The sequence below is a fragment of the Lathamus discolor genome, chromosome Z (assembly GCF_037157495.1).
Source record: "Lathamus discolor isolate bLatDis1 chromosome Z, bLatDis1.hap1, whole genome shotgun sequence".
NCBI classification, from domain to species: Eukaryota; Metazoa; Chordata; class Aves; order Psittaciformes; family Psittacidae; genus Lathamus; species Lathamus discolor.
In genome coordinates, this window is record NC_088909.1 from 108,087,222 (window position 1) to 108,102,013 (window position 14,792).

At 41.6% G+C, this 14,792-nt stretch overlaps 1 protein-coding gene across 4 annotated transcripts in view; it reads right to left on the reverse strand.

Moving 5' to 3' along the window:
* Positions 1-14,792, reverse strand: part of EPG5 (ectopic P-granules 5 autophagy tethering factor) — a 78,126-nt gene that overhangs the window by 26,407 nt on the left and 36,927 nt on the right. For 2 of the 4 annotated variants that reach the window (XR_010608603.1, XM_065661766.1), the window contains exons 14-24: positions 13,994-14,158; positions 12,460-12,582; positions 10,619-10,878; positions 8,841-8,981; positions 8,208-8,352; positions 6,792-6,989; positions 6,201-6,311; positions 4,840-4,959; positions 3,059-3,225; positions 2,633-2,860; positions 668-791 (exon numbers count right to left, since the gene is read on the reverse strand). Coding sequence is in view for 3 of the 4 variants with exons in the window: in XM_065661766.1 (XP_065517838.1) it covers positions 668-791; positions 2,633-2,860; positions 3,059-3,225; positions 4,840-4,959; positions 6,201-6,311; positions 6,792-6,989; positions 8,208-8,352; positions 8,841-8,981; positions 10,619-10,878; positions 12,460-12,582; positions 13,994-14,158 (1,782 nt within the window). In the remaining variant the exon portion in view is untranslated. The remainder of the gene's footprint in view (positions 1-667; positions 792-2,632; positions 2,861-3,058; positions 3,226-4,839; positions 4,960-6,200; positions 6,312-6,791; positions 6,990-8,207; positions 8,353-8,840; positions 8,982-10,618; positions 10,879-12,459; positions 12,583-13,993; positions 14,159-14,792) is intronic. The other 2 variants (XM_065661767.1, XM_065661768.1) reach the window with 2 other exon arrangements.

Sequence of the window (14,792 nt, forward strand, 5' to 3'; positions counted from 1 at the left end):
AGAAATCTGACAAGTACACTCAGTATAATTTCTAACAAATAAGAGAAAAAGGGTACAAATTATTAAAATTCTGTTCCTAAAAAAGGAACACAGAGGAGACCAAGATAGTCTAAAACATCATGGTATGATTAACTGTAACCAGGCTAAAGCAGGCTGCAATTCCAGTGGTCACATACACTGCGGGAATAAAACACATGAATGAGGAAAAGCACTTCAATCTCTTTCACATACATTTTATTATGCTAACTCTTCAGTTTACTGGACAGAATAATACACACTTCCACTCACTAACTTACGTTTGAACCTGACATGTTACACGCTATCAACATGAGCAGATTTCAGCTTCTGTCATTTAAAGATCCAACTTCAATAATTCTCTAAAATTATCTTAGAACATAAAAAGAATTACAGAGCAGTACAGAATAAGGACTGTGTTCTCATTAAGATATGCAAGAAATCTACTCATGAGTCCTCTCTCAAATATAAAGGAAGGCAGTTTCGGATAGCACAGAATTTTAGCAAAAAAGTCAGAGCTGCGAAGCTGTTACACATGCTGTATGCATATTAAAGACTAGAGACAGTAAAGTAGCTCACTACTTTAGAAGAACCCTTTTAACAAGTGAAGTGAATTTTGGATTCCAGATTGCTAGTGTCTTTAGCCCTTCACCTGTTGATTCTGCATGACTTTAGCAAGTCTGTGTACATCATATTGCTTCGGTAAAGAAGGAATATATGCGTCTCCTTTCTGGAAACTCTCTTCTTCCAACCACAAAACAAAAACATTACAAAGCCTGAGAAGAAAAACACAAAGGAAAAAAATAAATCAATGTGAACTTTAGTTGCATGTATTACATAGCAGTCTCATTCTGGGGTTAAGGCAACAAATAGTACAAGGTGACAAGGCCCAAAACATTGATGTTTCAGATGCTTTGTGACTAGTTTACTAAGTGTCAGTTCAAAGACCAGCAGCTGAAAGAAGCTATTTAGAAAAATATGAAGGCCAATAACAATGAGTAACAGGACAAATTTTGAAAACAAAACAGTTATTCGAATTAGCACATGACCCAGGACTGGAATAGCCTCTTATTGTCAGGAAATCTCATCCATAACCCCATTCAAAGGCCAAAGGAAACAAGAGAACATTCGAGCAAGTCTGGCTTCCCACCCCATGACTTCTCTAGAGTGCCCACTCCAGAAGGTAGCACATTTTTTAATTTCTTTGAAGACTCAAATTCACGGCTAGTTTATTCTCATTTCCTCCACTGCTAAGACCATACTTTAACATAAACACATCTTGTTCTTCAATTGGCATCATTCTACCGAGTGGTACCCTTTTCATAATCATACCATGCAAGCTTTCCTGACAAGGAAAAACTAGAATGCACTAAATCTTCACACTGTGGTATTAAATATCACTAGAAAACTCCTGTTTTCTGTATCAGTATCATTGCTGGAAAAACTGAAGTAGTCTAGTTCCAAGAGTTCAGCCCTTATGAACTCTACTAATATCTTCCCTCCTGTCCATGTGGTCATTGAACTTCCTGAGCAGATTTACTTGGCTTCAGAGCAGTCTGCTTTTATGTTGGAGGAGGGAACTCCTTCGAAATGAAAGACTGAAAATATTGCTCAAGTTACACGCCATGAGTATTTCTGGATTATTTTTCACAAATGCCCAAGGAGGATTTATGATCTCTCTTGTTTGTTTGTACAGTACCTACTGATTACTGGGGGAAGCAGAAGGTGGGGGAACTTAAAAGAAGCTCAGATTCCACATGCACAAACCTCCTGAACAAGAGACTCTTTCCAAGTAATCCTTTCAACTAGTTTCTGAGAATATTCAGATGCTGTAGTACTGTGAGTGTTTTTTAATGTACACTTCCCAGAGCAAAAGCCTCTGTGTAACAGAAACACAGACTGCTGAACACCATAGCTACAGTTCCAGTGTACAGGATATAACGTAACTCTTCAGAGTTATCTCCCCTTACAAAAGTGAGCATTGATCAGCTGAGTCACAGTGAGTGACTCTGTCCGTATCCCTAGCCTACTCCAACACAACTGTCCTCTTGTGCTAAGGTTTTGGTTAAGCAGGCACATCACTTTACAGCTGACACAGAACACACTTGTCACAACTCAACTTTAGCATGCTAACTGGGTGAACTACGTTAACTGAATCACACACTGAAGTCCCCAGTAAATTCCCTGAAGAAATCTTACTGAGACATAAACTTATGCCCTGGTCTGTGACAACCAGATATATACATACAAAGTAACACTTTACATGTATAGCTAGTGACAGACGTACTGTTAGCACATACATCTAAACAACAAGTATTTTACCAGCATGTGCATAACCATTAATCAAAAAGCAAAGCTCTCCCCTAAGGGAAGCAACAACTCTATCAACAATGTTCTATTTTCAGTAGTTAAATCAGCTCCCCTCTCAAAACAAAACAAGTAGTATCAACACAGGAACAGATCTGACTACAACTATGCCTATAACAAGCACCTCCAGTACATCTAGGTCAGCCAAGGGTCACATCCCTTCAAGTCTCCCACTGTTAAGACTGTGCTGTAGCAGTTGCTCAAGTGGTTGCACTGAATATGACTGAACTGGGCAGGAGGTTTTTTGTACCTGACAAGTTCCTTATGCAGTTCTGGTGAAGTCAGGTAATTTGGTGAGGAGCTCGCCTTCTCTGGTGATCTGTCACTGCCCTCTGCAGGACTCTCCACTCTTAGTGCTTTACTGGCAGCATGGTGGAAGTCTGCTACCTCTGTTAAGCGCTGCTTCATCTCACTGAGTAAGTTAACATGAGCTGCACTCTGGAAAAAACGTCTTCCAATACAGCCATCTACAGGTAATCTAAACATGAACAGAAAAGCACAACGAAGTCTTGTTTCAAGTGTCAAATCCGCACCTCTGCAAATAAACTGACTCTAGAAAAGTTGATGGCACCCACTGCTCTCAGGTGCAGTCTTAAGCATGACACACTTCCTCTCACTTGCAGTGCAAACTTACTAGTTCTTGCTAATCTGCTACAGCTCTTATGATCAGACTCACCCATACTGTGGTCCTGGTCGGTGAAGGTAAAGAAGGAAGAATTTCTGCCAGATTAGTGGCATGAGAGGGTGATCAGCAGGGGTAGCAAGGGCCTGGTGAGCCCAGCGGTAAATCAAGAGCCTCTGGAGGGAGGGCACGATGGGCAGCTTCAGCTGGGCCTGAGCTTTCTGCAGGAAGAACATTTTCAGACAAACGTTATGCTGCAGTTCCCTGTAACAGGCTGTGGCAGATGAACTTGACAGATTAATACAGCATGAAAACTCAGCCATTTCAGAGGATTAAAGCTTGGAAACACTCACACATCCGTAACAGGATTTAAAGAAAGAGCTGCCCAGCTTACAGTTATGTTGAACAGCTGTTAGAAACCAGTGCTGCATCTCTGATGCTGAAAAAAATAAATGGCATGATGGCTCTGTGATGCATGGGCAACATATGGACCACTGATGTTAACTACACTTAATTACTGCTCCTCCTCACAGGAGGCTCCTGGTTTAGACTTCCATAAGATCCAAGCTGATACTAGAGAACAAAGCAGCAATAGTGAAGCACACAGCACATTCCAACCACCAAAACCAAGACTTAAGCCATCCGAGGACACAGAATCCTACAGCATGCTACTTTTAGCTTTTTCCAGACTACATTCCATACAGCTCCATTGAGAATCTAAAACAAAGTCATGTGAAGAAAGAATACAGAAGGAAAATGAATTTTTCTTTGCAAAAGCAGAACAAAGGCAAAATAACGCATGAGTACCAGCACTCTGTATTAGCAAGACAGAACACTACTCCGTGAACCCACTAAATGATTAAGAAGTCACACACCAAGCTCCCACAGTCTGTGCCCAAAGCAGGGGAATAGGAGGCTCTTCTGAGTTCCCAAATTTCAGCACAGACATTGGCACTACTTCATTCCTCATACCAGGGGAATGGTATGGTATGTGGAATAGTATCGGGAACCCTCAGAATTCTTTTCCACACACTACGCATGTACTATGTCACTGCACCCCAGCTAAATCAAGACATGCAAGCCACCAGACAAATGTTCTCCAGACTAGATTCCAAGGATGCCAGATATGTACCACCATGGACATAGCCCAAGCAAACCTGTTCTCACAGAGTTTCTAGACTACCTTCTTCATTTAAACACACTGAAACAGTTGAAATGAAGGATGAGAAAAAAAAGTTACACCATTAGACTGGACAGCTTTGGTTTCTACTTGCTTCATTTCAGAATTTCTAGATGAATTTGGGCAAAGAATCTGGAAAATGCTGTAACGTGGCTTACAGCACACAGAAGTGCTTTAACGGAGAGACCTAAACAGTTCTGAAAGTCTTGGAAAATAATTCCGCAAATACAGAAACAATTAAAGCTCAGAATTCCGCAAAATTCAGATCACCTGAGAAATGCTCTTTAAAATACAGACATATTTTGCCATTTCTAAAATAAAAGCATCCGCACTCCCCGTTTCAGTGGTACAGAATAAATCCACTGAAAACCGTGAGGCATTCAGATGACCCATAAAATCGTGCTAGAGCACTAATTAGTGAGTGAGGTTTTCTGTAAATAATGGTGTATTAAAACAAAAATATTTGCATGGCAGTTTTAAAATGTTCAGGTCAAAATGTAAAAGAAAACTTCCCTGCGGTATACTTTCTTCTGTAAAACCAGATAAACATTTTATCCTGGTAAGAAAGAGTGCATAAGATAAAAGCTAAACAATAGCAGAGAACACTCTTCTCCAGCAGTTCTCCCTAATAAAAGCAGATGAAAAGTTCCCTCACCTTCAAAGCTTGATCAGGAGTTAAAGCATTAATAACCAACTCCCGTTCCACAACTCTGCGAAGCTGTGAATCTTCTTCAAAAATTGACTCCATGTTTAACACCATCCATGAAAACCAGACCTGCACAACACAGTGATAACAGAAACACTGATCACAAAATAGCACTGGTAGCATCCAGAAGCTTCCTGTTTTCTTAACAAAAGTATATCTTTGCCAGATTCTCAATACAAAGTTGCAAAAGAGTATCATATCTCAACAAGAAAATCAACAAACAGTTCCCTCCTTATTTACATTCAAACTTCCCCTCTGTATTTTGTACAAGCCTGGGAAAGAAGGGGGAAACCAGAGACAACTGACAGAATTATACAGAGTTCTGGAGGAAACAAGGAAACAACATACTCAAACCCAGTAAAATAAGATCTCTCTCCAACCTGCATTACGCATCTCCAGTTGGAGAACTGCAATAAGGAACTTGCTTAAGCAGAGAGAAAGCAACTAGTATCCAAAATATATCAGATAAAGAGTGATCGAACAGGTAAGTCTTTAGGCCATGTTTAAAATGTCCATGTTTCCTTTAGCGTTATAAGCCCACACTATTCTTTTAGGCTAAATTAGGATTTTATCACAGGAAAAGTCAAACACTGGGATAGGAAGCAAGAGGGTGTCCTGGGTTCACCAGTAGCAGTCGTTTTTCTCCTTCTTGGTAGCTGGTGCAATGCTGTGTTTTTGATTTTTGGCCTGGGAACAGTGCTGATAATGCCAATGTTTTTAGTTGCTACTCAAATGTTTGGTCTGGCCAAGGACTTTCTGAGCCTCATGCTCTGCCAGGGAGGAGGGGAAGCTGGGAGGAAGCAGACACAGGACACCTGACCCAAACTAGCCAAAGAGGTATTCCATACCACAGCACGTCATGCTCAGGATGTAATGGAGAGTTACCCGGAAGGGCTAGTTCACTGCAGGGTTGGAAGAGGTATCGGTCAGTGCTCAGTTGGATGGGGTGGGGGAGTTACCGGTCAGCTGGTGCTGAGGTGTTGTATTCTCCTCCTCTTGTTATTTCCTTCATCACTATTATTACTGGTGGTAGCAGCAGTGGTTTGTGTTACACCTTAGTTACTAAACTGTTCTTATCTCAACCCATCGGAGTTGCATTCTTTTCGATTCTCCTCTCCGTCCATCCAGGAGCAGGGGGAGGGCAAGAAGTGGGGGTAGTGAGAGAGCGACTGTGTGATTTATGGACAACTTTTGTTTAAACCACGACAAGGGAAAAAAAGGAAACGTACAAAAAGAAAAGAATCCCCAAGCCTACACACCTGAAATTGTTTATCCCAGGGCTGTATATACAACACCATCATACCACATACCTGAGAGGAATTGGCATTGCCTTCAACAAAGGAAGGTGTCACATTGCCAGCCACAATCCAGCTGACAAGTGAAGACAGCAGACCTTTGTCACAATGATAGCCCAAAGCATTCTGCATGGAAATAGAAAACATTTGTTTGGGTTTTTTTGGTTTGCTGGGGGGATTTTTTGTAAGCAGCCTAACAGATGATTTACAAGCCAAAGGTATGTCACTATCTTCATCCAGGTTCCTTTCTGCCTCATGTTCCAGAGATTCTGCCATAGTGACAGTGTCTGATTCTTCAAGACAGGAAACTCTATTTTTGTTCTAAGCACACTATCAAATACTTGAAATGCAAAGACCACAATACTGTGACGTAATTCATACGAATGAAGCCTCTGCTCCAAATCGGTTTTAAAAGATAATATTGCTAAAATATCAGAAATTTCATTAATCTTGACCTACTCAGAAACAAATCAGATAGCCCCATTACCAATCATCATGACTGTTCTTGCTGCACATCAGCAAGACATATTCACATCAAAAAAGAATCAGCAATACATGAACTGACTATTTACTCAACAGCCACACCAGTATACCATATCCATTTACCTTGTGTTGTTGGTAAAGCAGCTTTTGAACACAGTCCTCTTGCCTGTACTGAAACGCAGCTTTACATAAGTCATCCAGCAAGAAGAGTGTGGCCCTGTCCCTGTGCCACAGCTGTTGGCTGGTGAGGACGTGAACCCAGAACTCCAGCACTGCAGCTGGTCCCGCTCCATTTGGCTGGTCATTTAGAAAAATGTGAGTCTGCCACATTAAAGGGAAAAACCATTCAAGAGACTGCAGCTTCAATTAAAGCTTAAGAATTTCACAGAATTGTTGAAAAGTTTGGGTTGGAAAGGACCTTAAGATTCATCCAGTCCCAACCCCCTGCCATGGGCAGGCACACCTTCCACTACAGAATGGTACTCCAAGCCCCAAGCAGCCTGGCCGCAAACACTGCCAAGGATGGGGCAGCCACAGCTTCTCTGGGCAACCTGTGCCAGTGCCACACCACCCTCACACGGAAGAACTTCTGCCCAAGATCTCATCTCAATCTCCCCTCAATTTATTGGAGAGCCATGTCATTTGCATAAGGCTGTGGGCCTATCCTTAAAATAAATAATTTACAATGATGCTCTCTACACCCACGTAAAAACAGCTCTGCCATGTCCAAATTTCTGCAGATTTTGCAGCCTGGAGAACTCAGCATCTTGTGCAATCAGCAAAAAAAACACATTATAAATTAGTCATTAGCAGGACCCCTGTGACCTGCAGTCATAAAAAGCACCTACTTCTTAAGTGCAGCCTGCTGTCCCTGCAAAATGACTTCCCCAGTTACGACTCTTTCCCTTTAGTCCTTATTTTCCTCTAAACATTAGTGTGCCTATTCTTACAAAAAAATACTTCAGAGAGGGCAAGAACACTCTCTTTAGGTTAGGGAATAACTGTTCCCAATACAGAACATATTTTCATACCACATCCATATGCTACTGTTCGCAAGCTCTGCTGTGAACTACACATTAATCTTCTGCATTCCTCGACTAACACAAGCAAAAAAGTAATGCTGCCTTCTACATTCCCTTTCTAGGCAATTTTTACCTGCAAACTGGTGAAAATGTTTTTTCCAGTTAGTCTGGAAGATACATACTGTTGTTATGTCCAATATCACATGCACTGCCAGGGACAGGCAAGTTTAAGCAGAAGTATTTCAGGAAACAAAACCCAACTATTCGTGCTTAGAATCACAGAATAGTTTGGGTTGGAAAGGACCTTCAGATATCCAGTCCCAACCCGAACGGCATGGGCAAGGACACCACACAGTAAACCATGTCACCCAAGACTGCTTGATGCTGCATATTCCATGGCTGCAGAACTGCCAGATTTTTATCCTTCCTAACTTTAAACACTAATTCAGCCAAAGGCTACCTGTTTTTAAAAAACTCCCTTCCCCCCACCCTTTTTATTTTTTAATAACCTTCTTACCTGCATCATACTACTGAGCAGCTTAACATTTTCTCCATAGCTCACTCCTGTCAAGTGCTGTGTTACTTTATGGGTAACCTGCTGGGTCACACCTTGAGGGACTCCACTATCCAGATGAAGGAACAGTTGGATACAAGATAAAAACCTAAGGATGTCACCAAATTGAATTAATTCTAAAATTTCTCCTACTGCATAACATTACAGAAAACCTGTTTTTAAAAAATTGCAAACCAGCTTAACGTCACTGGTGACACCATATACAATGCCTATGATTCACAATCATCCTGCAGATTTAATTACTAGTCAAATGATTTTGCCTGCTTTCTTGGTATGTAGCATACAAACACAGCAGCTGCTTGCAAATACTTGCTGTCTGAACACCACTTCTGTGGCGCAGCAGCAGCATCAGTGACAGCTGTACACATTATGCGAGTAGGAAACCCTTCTACAACTATCTGAACTACAGTCGGTGCCAAAAAATAACTCTACAAAGAAACCACAGTTACTTTCCCATCATCTGCCTCACATTTTCACTGGATGCAAAACCCAGAACAAAGTCTGATAAATTTAACAGTTAAGATTAACTTTCATTGATCTGTATCAATAAACATGTAAGGAATATATAATGCTCACTGTTCATTCTTCAGGAGATAATACTGGCAAGAGTAAAACAAGGGTAGAATTTTATCCAGTACGTGGACCACTGTTCTCAGATGTCTACACTGGACAAGTACACCCAAAAGAGGGATCCCTTCAGCACAGAACTTCTCAATGCTGTAAAAAAAAAAAAAAAAAGAAAAACGTAAAAAAAAAAACCAAAAAACAAACAAAAAAAAAAACACCAACAAACCAAAACCCAGTGACTATCAGTAGAAAGGGAGACAGGTTTTTGATCATTTTTTTCGTGAACTGAGATGTAAAGACATTTATATCTTTACATTTAATCTCTGAAATCCTAAACAGCTAAATCCACAGGTATTCTTTCAGCTGTAGGGGTCATTCAGTTGCTGTCAGATTAAGTATTTCCTGTCCTTCTGGGGGTTTGTGTCCTGTCTTCCAAAAATCACCGGAGCTAGGCTGTTCACCCACCAAGTTTCAACCAGTTTAAAGCTCTCTGTTCTTGTCTAACCTTGCCAACCACCTTCACTCTCCAGGCAAAGGAAGAGCCTACAGAGTGAGTTTCATATGATCTAGCTTTGACTTTTCCTCAGGGTGGATGATGCTCTGGACATTTTTTTTTCACTACCTATGGATGGAGCTCAGAGGGTTTCCTTAGAGTAGCTACTTAGATGGTACTGAGATGAGTCCTACTCCTACTGTCCAGAAAACTCACTAGCAGCAGCTTATTTGATGCTCTACATCAAGTTGTGCTAATTAAAAAACGTTGCACTTTAGGAAAAGATGCAAAACATTAATCCTATGTCTACTTGAAGGTGAGGAAGAGGAAATCTGGTATTAAGTCACTAGCATACAGTAAAACACTTTGTTTCTTTTGCTCATTAACACAACTGGCCTCGAACTTTTGTATGTGACAAGTATCTGTGTCACTGTTTAGATAGGAGAAGGATGTGCTGGAGGAAGAGGGTGGGAGGGAAACAAACCTCAGAAGTAAAGAAGTTCATTGTTTTTCATGTAAAAATTTCCATTCTCAAACCCAAATACCTTCCTTTCAGTCTCAAATTACTCCAAGTGCTTTGAAGAAGCACATATTTACCTATGGCATGAACTTAGCATCAAGCAACAGCCTGGGTAAGAAGAAAGCCAAGATAATTTCTTGTTAAAGAGTAAAGCAATATTATATGCAGAAAACAAGTTAGTGAAGATTTTTAGTACTGTAAGAGGTAACAGATTCAGGGAAAATAGACCTGGGAGAGATTAACCTATCTATGGCTCTGCATCTTAATCAACTAATACATTTGATTATGTCTAAAAGCCTTATCTACAAACTAGCTGAAATCACTTGAAAAGACTGTGTTGGAACACAGGGCTAGGAGGTTCAGTATCAAGGTCACAAAGCTCTCTATCACCACCAGCATGAGTGTTTTTTTCCTCCTTACTGTTTTCTGAATGCTTTGCTGCTAAAAAAACACTGCCTGTAGAACAACCCTTTCAGTAAGCGTGGTCAAAAATTATTCCTGCCCATAGCAATCATGCTGACATCTTAGTTTCAGTACTATTTTCAATGACTGTTTCGGCCTTAACATGCTGAAGGCAAAAAATACTATTGGTAAGCTAAAGGAAATGCCTCGTTTGAAACTGCAGCCCCTGAACAACTGCTAAATCCTTTGCAGCAGAAGTCCTCTACTCTTTATACATGCATAAAGATGTTAACAGCCCTCAGTTCATCATTAGCTGAGTTGCCCAGTCACTGGGGCCATCCACCAAAGTTAAACACAAAACTGCACACTTACCTGTGACCCAGCGTGGTCATTGCCAGAGCCAGGTAACAACCAATAGGGATGTTGGCTTTGACAGCCTTCAGGAGGGGATGAAGTGTGACCGACTCCGTCATGTCCAGCACATTGTCAGACACGGGGACTGCAGGCCAGCCATGCTGCATGCCACGGTCATTTCTGTGAAGCTTTAACCTCAAAATCAAACCCCATGCCCACTGATTAAAGAAAGTCTCTGGTGTTTCTCCGTATCGAACAATGCTGGCTAAGTAGGACACCTGGATAAAAGCAGCGGGAACAGGAGTGAGAGGAAGCACAGCCATACTACAGCACATATGGCAAGTCTAGGACTTGGGACAGTGTGGATAAGTTTCCTCTTCTATCACAACACTGACATTAGAGCAACAGTAGCTATTTATCAGACATACCACATAGCACAACCAGTCAGGATTATCCAAAGTCTCTCTTTCTATGGCTTTGATTTCCACCTCCCCTAAGCCTTTTCCCACTCCATCCCTTTTGGTAAACCTGATCAATCAACTTAATACTGTTTTCCTAAACTGTTTCAAACTACATACTCAGATTTAAAATTTATCTTTCCTACTTAAAAAAGCCACACACAACCTTCAGTAATATTTCAGACTGCTAGCAAAAGGAAAACAATATATATATATACACACACACACAAAAATACCATCTGTCAACAAAAAGAATAAAACCTGGCAGCCATTCCTCAGAAAGTAGTCACTGAAGTGGACAGGCAGAGTCTGTCATATTTGCCTGTCCATTGTCATAAAGACCCTGTGCAGACCAGAAGAAATTATAAATTTCTGGGGAAAAATATACTGTACATGACCAGTGTAAATTGTTGAGCTGGGAGTCAATGCAGACATTTCACCCTCTCTGAGTGGAAGTACAAGAACCTAAACATTACTTTCTCTCAAGTTCCAGTTACAAGCTCATGCAACTCAGGACAGATTCACTAATAATACAAGTGGCAACCAAGGCTGAAATAGGCTTAAAAAGAGAACTCATCTAGCTAGCACAAGACAACAAACCAGCTAGATGGTTTGTTTAAGTAGTGCAGAGAAGCAAGTTAGAAAAGAGCAGAGAAACAAGGAACATTAAGAGTGTGGGAAGAAAAGACTGGGGAAATGAGCCCAGGGGAGGAGGAAAGGAGAAAGCACTGTACAAGAAATGCTAAGATGAAGCACAGGACAATGCTAAAAGCTCTGAATAAATAAATAGAAGCATCTTGGACTAAACACCCAAAAAAGGATTTTTAACCTTGATAACTTTATCCTTCCATTCCCCTTTTGTAACTTGGAGCCATACCTTCCTCAGTCACCACTGTGCTGTAAAATCAATGTAATGTATGTTTGTAGGGTGTTCAGCTAACACAGCATGGATCATTGCCGAAAAACTCCTAAAGAAATTGACACTAGAGCCTTCAAATGAGGTAGGACTAAGAACTTGAGGCACATGAAGGATGTCTTCTTATGTTCACCCGTAATAATAAGCAGCCTTTAATTCAACAAGTACTGTCCAACTCCATATGAATAAAGGATGCTTTGGAAGAACATTTGGCAACTATCCCACTACAGCGGGATAATAATGCATTTCTACAAGGGGGGTCAAACTTAAAACATGTATTTCTCATACAGATGTTCAATGTAAGCCTAACAGTATTTTGGAATAGCTGTATGTGTACAGAAAACACTGAGAGTTGGTATAATATGGTGTCCTAGTATCAAGATAGCATAGCTTTTAAACAGAAAATAACAGAAAACAATGTCTTGGCCTGCAATGTTTCTATCATTATCAGTAAGCCATTCCCTGTAATTCTCAAGGAGGAATACCTGTTTTATGCTTTCAGAAAGCAGTCCAGCATATGGTTTCTGGGAGAGATATTTCTGATACGCTTCCAGGACCATCAGTGCAACTTCAGAATGGACAACTGGATCCAGATGAAGAACATCCTGCTAAAATCAGAAATGCATCACAAAACTTCGGAACATACCACAGTTTTTTTTGTATAGAAACATGGTAATTCTTCTTATGAGCTGCCACACTGAAGAATAAGTTTTCCCCAGATCAAAAGCTACAGACACCTGAAAAAGTATTCACCCTTGACTGGATCTTGTACAGATGGAGCTTCTGGACTAACACATTCTACAGAATATTTTCCAATCATTTAAAATAATGCTCAGGGCTTTGAAATCTCTAAGGTCTATCCCTAGTTTTCTGCCATTGTGAAAACACACCTGGATACCAGCCTGCAAACTACAGTCATACCAGTCTCATACACACTTCTTTGAGGATTCCTCTGTTTCTGCAGCCACAGACATCTTAATCAAGTAATTCAGAAATATTGCCCTGTCAGCTGTTTCCTCTTGCTTAGCAAGAGGAAATTCTTGCTTAAATATCTCTTTTCATCTCAGATGCAGCATTACAGGGAAGCAACACAAGCAAATCGTCAGCTGGAATGCTGCAGAATTTTTGTGAAGTTAGAATCAAAGAATCATAGAATAGTTAGGGTTGGAAAGGACCTCAAGATCATCCAGTTCCAACCCCCTGCCATGGACAGGGACACCTCATACTAAACCATCTCATCCAAGGCTACGTCCAACCTGGCCTTGAACACTGCCAGGGACGGAGCATTCACAGCCTCCCTGGGCAACCCATTCCAGTGCCTCACCAACCTTACAGGAAAGAATTTCCTCTTTATATCCAATCTAAACTTCCCCTGTTTAAGTTTTAATCCATTACCCCTTGTCCTGTCACTACAGTCCCTGACGAAGAGACCCTCCCCAGCATCCCTATAGGCCCCCTTCAGGTACTGGAAGGCTGCTCTGAGGTCTCCACGCAGCCTTCTCTTCTCCAGGCTGAACAGCCCCAACTTTCTCAGCCTATCTTCATACAGGAGGTGCTCCAGTCCCCTGATCATCCTCGTGGCCCTCCTCTGGACTTGTTCCAGCAGTTCCCTGTCCTTTCTATGTTGAGGACACCAGAACTGCACACAATACTCCAGGTGAGGTCTCACAAGAGCAGAGTAGAGGGGCAGGATCACCTCCTTCGACCTGCTGGTCACGCTCCTTTTGATGCAGCCCAGGATACGCTTGGCTTTCTGGGCTGCGAGCGCACACTGCCGGCTCATGTTCATTTTCTCATTGACCAGCACCCCCAAGTCCTTCTCTGCAGGGCTGCTCTGCATCTGCAGGGCTGCTCTGCATCTGCAGGGCTGCTCTGAATTTCCCATCCTATGCCATCAAATGTACAGCTATCACATAAAAGCACGCAATGAACTGTCAAACTCATTTATAGTCCCAGCTCAAGTAGAATTTTTGCTCTGAAAAACTGGCCAGGTTCCGGCCTCCTGTTTTCAATACATACTTGCTCACGGAATCCCCAGTTTAGCCCTTCCAAGATGATGCAGGCTAGTTTATTCTCCACAGTTGTTAGACTGTAATTTAATAACCAGTCACGAATCAGGGCTATCTCAGATGAAGAAGGCTTCCACAGGTACAGCGGCAGTTCTTTAAACAGGTATAAAGAAACCTTCGAGGACAGAAAACAAAGGCTAATCAGAACTCAGTATGGAACAATAATGTCCTGGGTTAAGCAGTAGCAGTTATTTTTCTCCTTCTCAGTAGCTGTTGCAGTGCTGTGGTTTTGACTTTCAGCATGGGAACAGCGCTGACAACAACATTTTCAGTTGCTGCTTAGTAATGTTTACTCTGATCAAGGACTTTCTGAGCCTCATGCTCTGCCAGGGAGGAGGGGAAGCTGGGAGGAAGCAGAGACAGAACATCTGACCCAAACTAACCAAACGGGTAATCCATACCACAGCACATCATGCCCACTATATAAGCTGTGGGCAGTTACCTGGAAGGGTTAGATCACTGCTCGGTCAGGCTGGGTGATCACTGCTGGGTCAGGTTGGCAGGTGGTGAGCAGCTTTATTCTCTTCCCTTGTTATTACCCTTATCATTATTACTATTGGTGGTAGCAGTAGTGGTTTGTGTTATACCTTAGTTACTGGACTGTTCTTATCTCAGCCTGCCATCGCTCTGGGAGCAGGGTGGGTTGGAAGGGGGGAAGTGAGAGAGAGACTGCATGGTTCTGATTTATGGCTGGGCTTAAACCATGACAAATAATCAGCATTATGCCCTTTTATCTTAAATAGTGATAT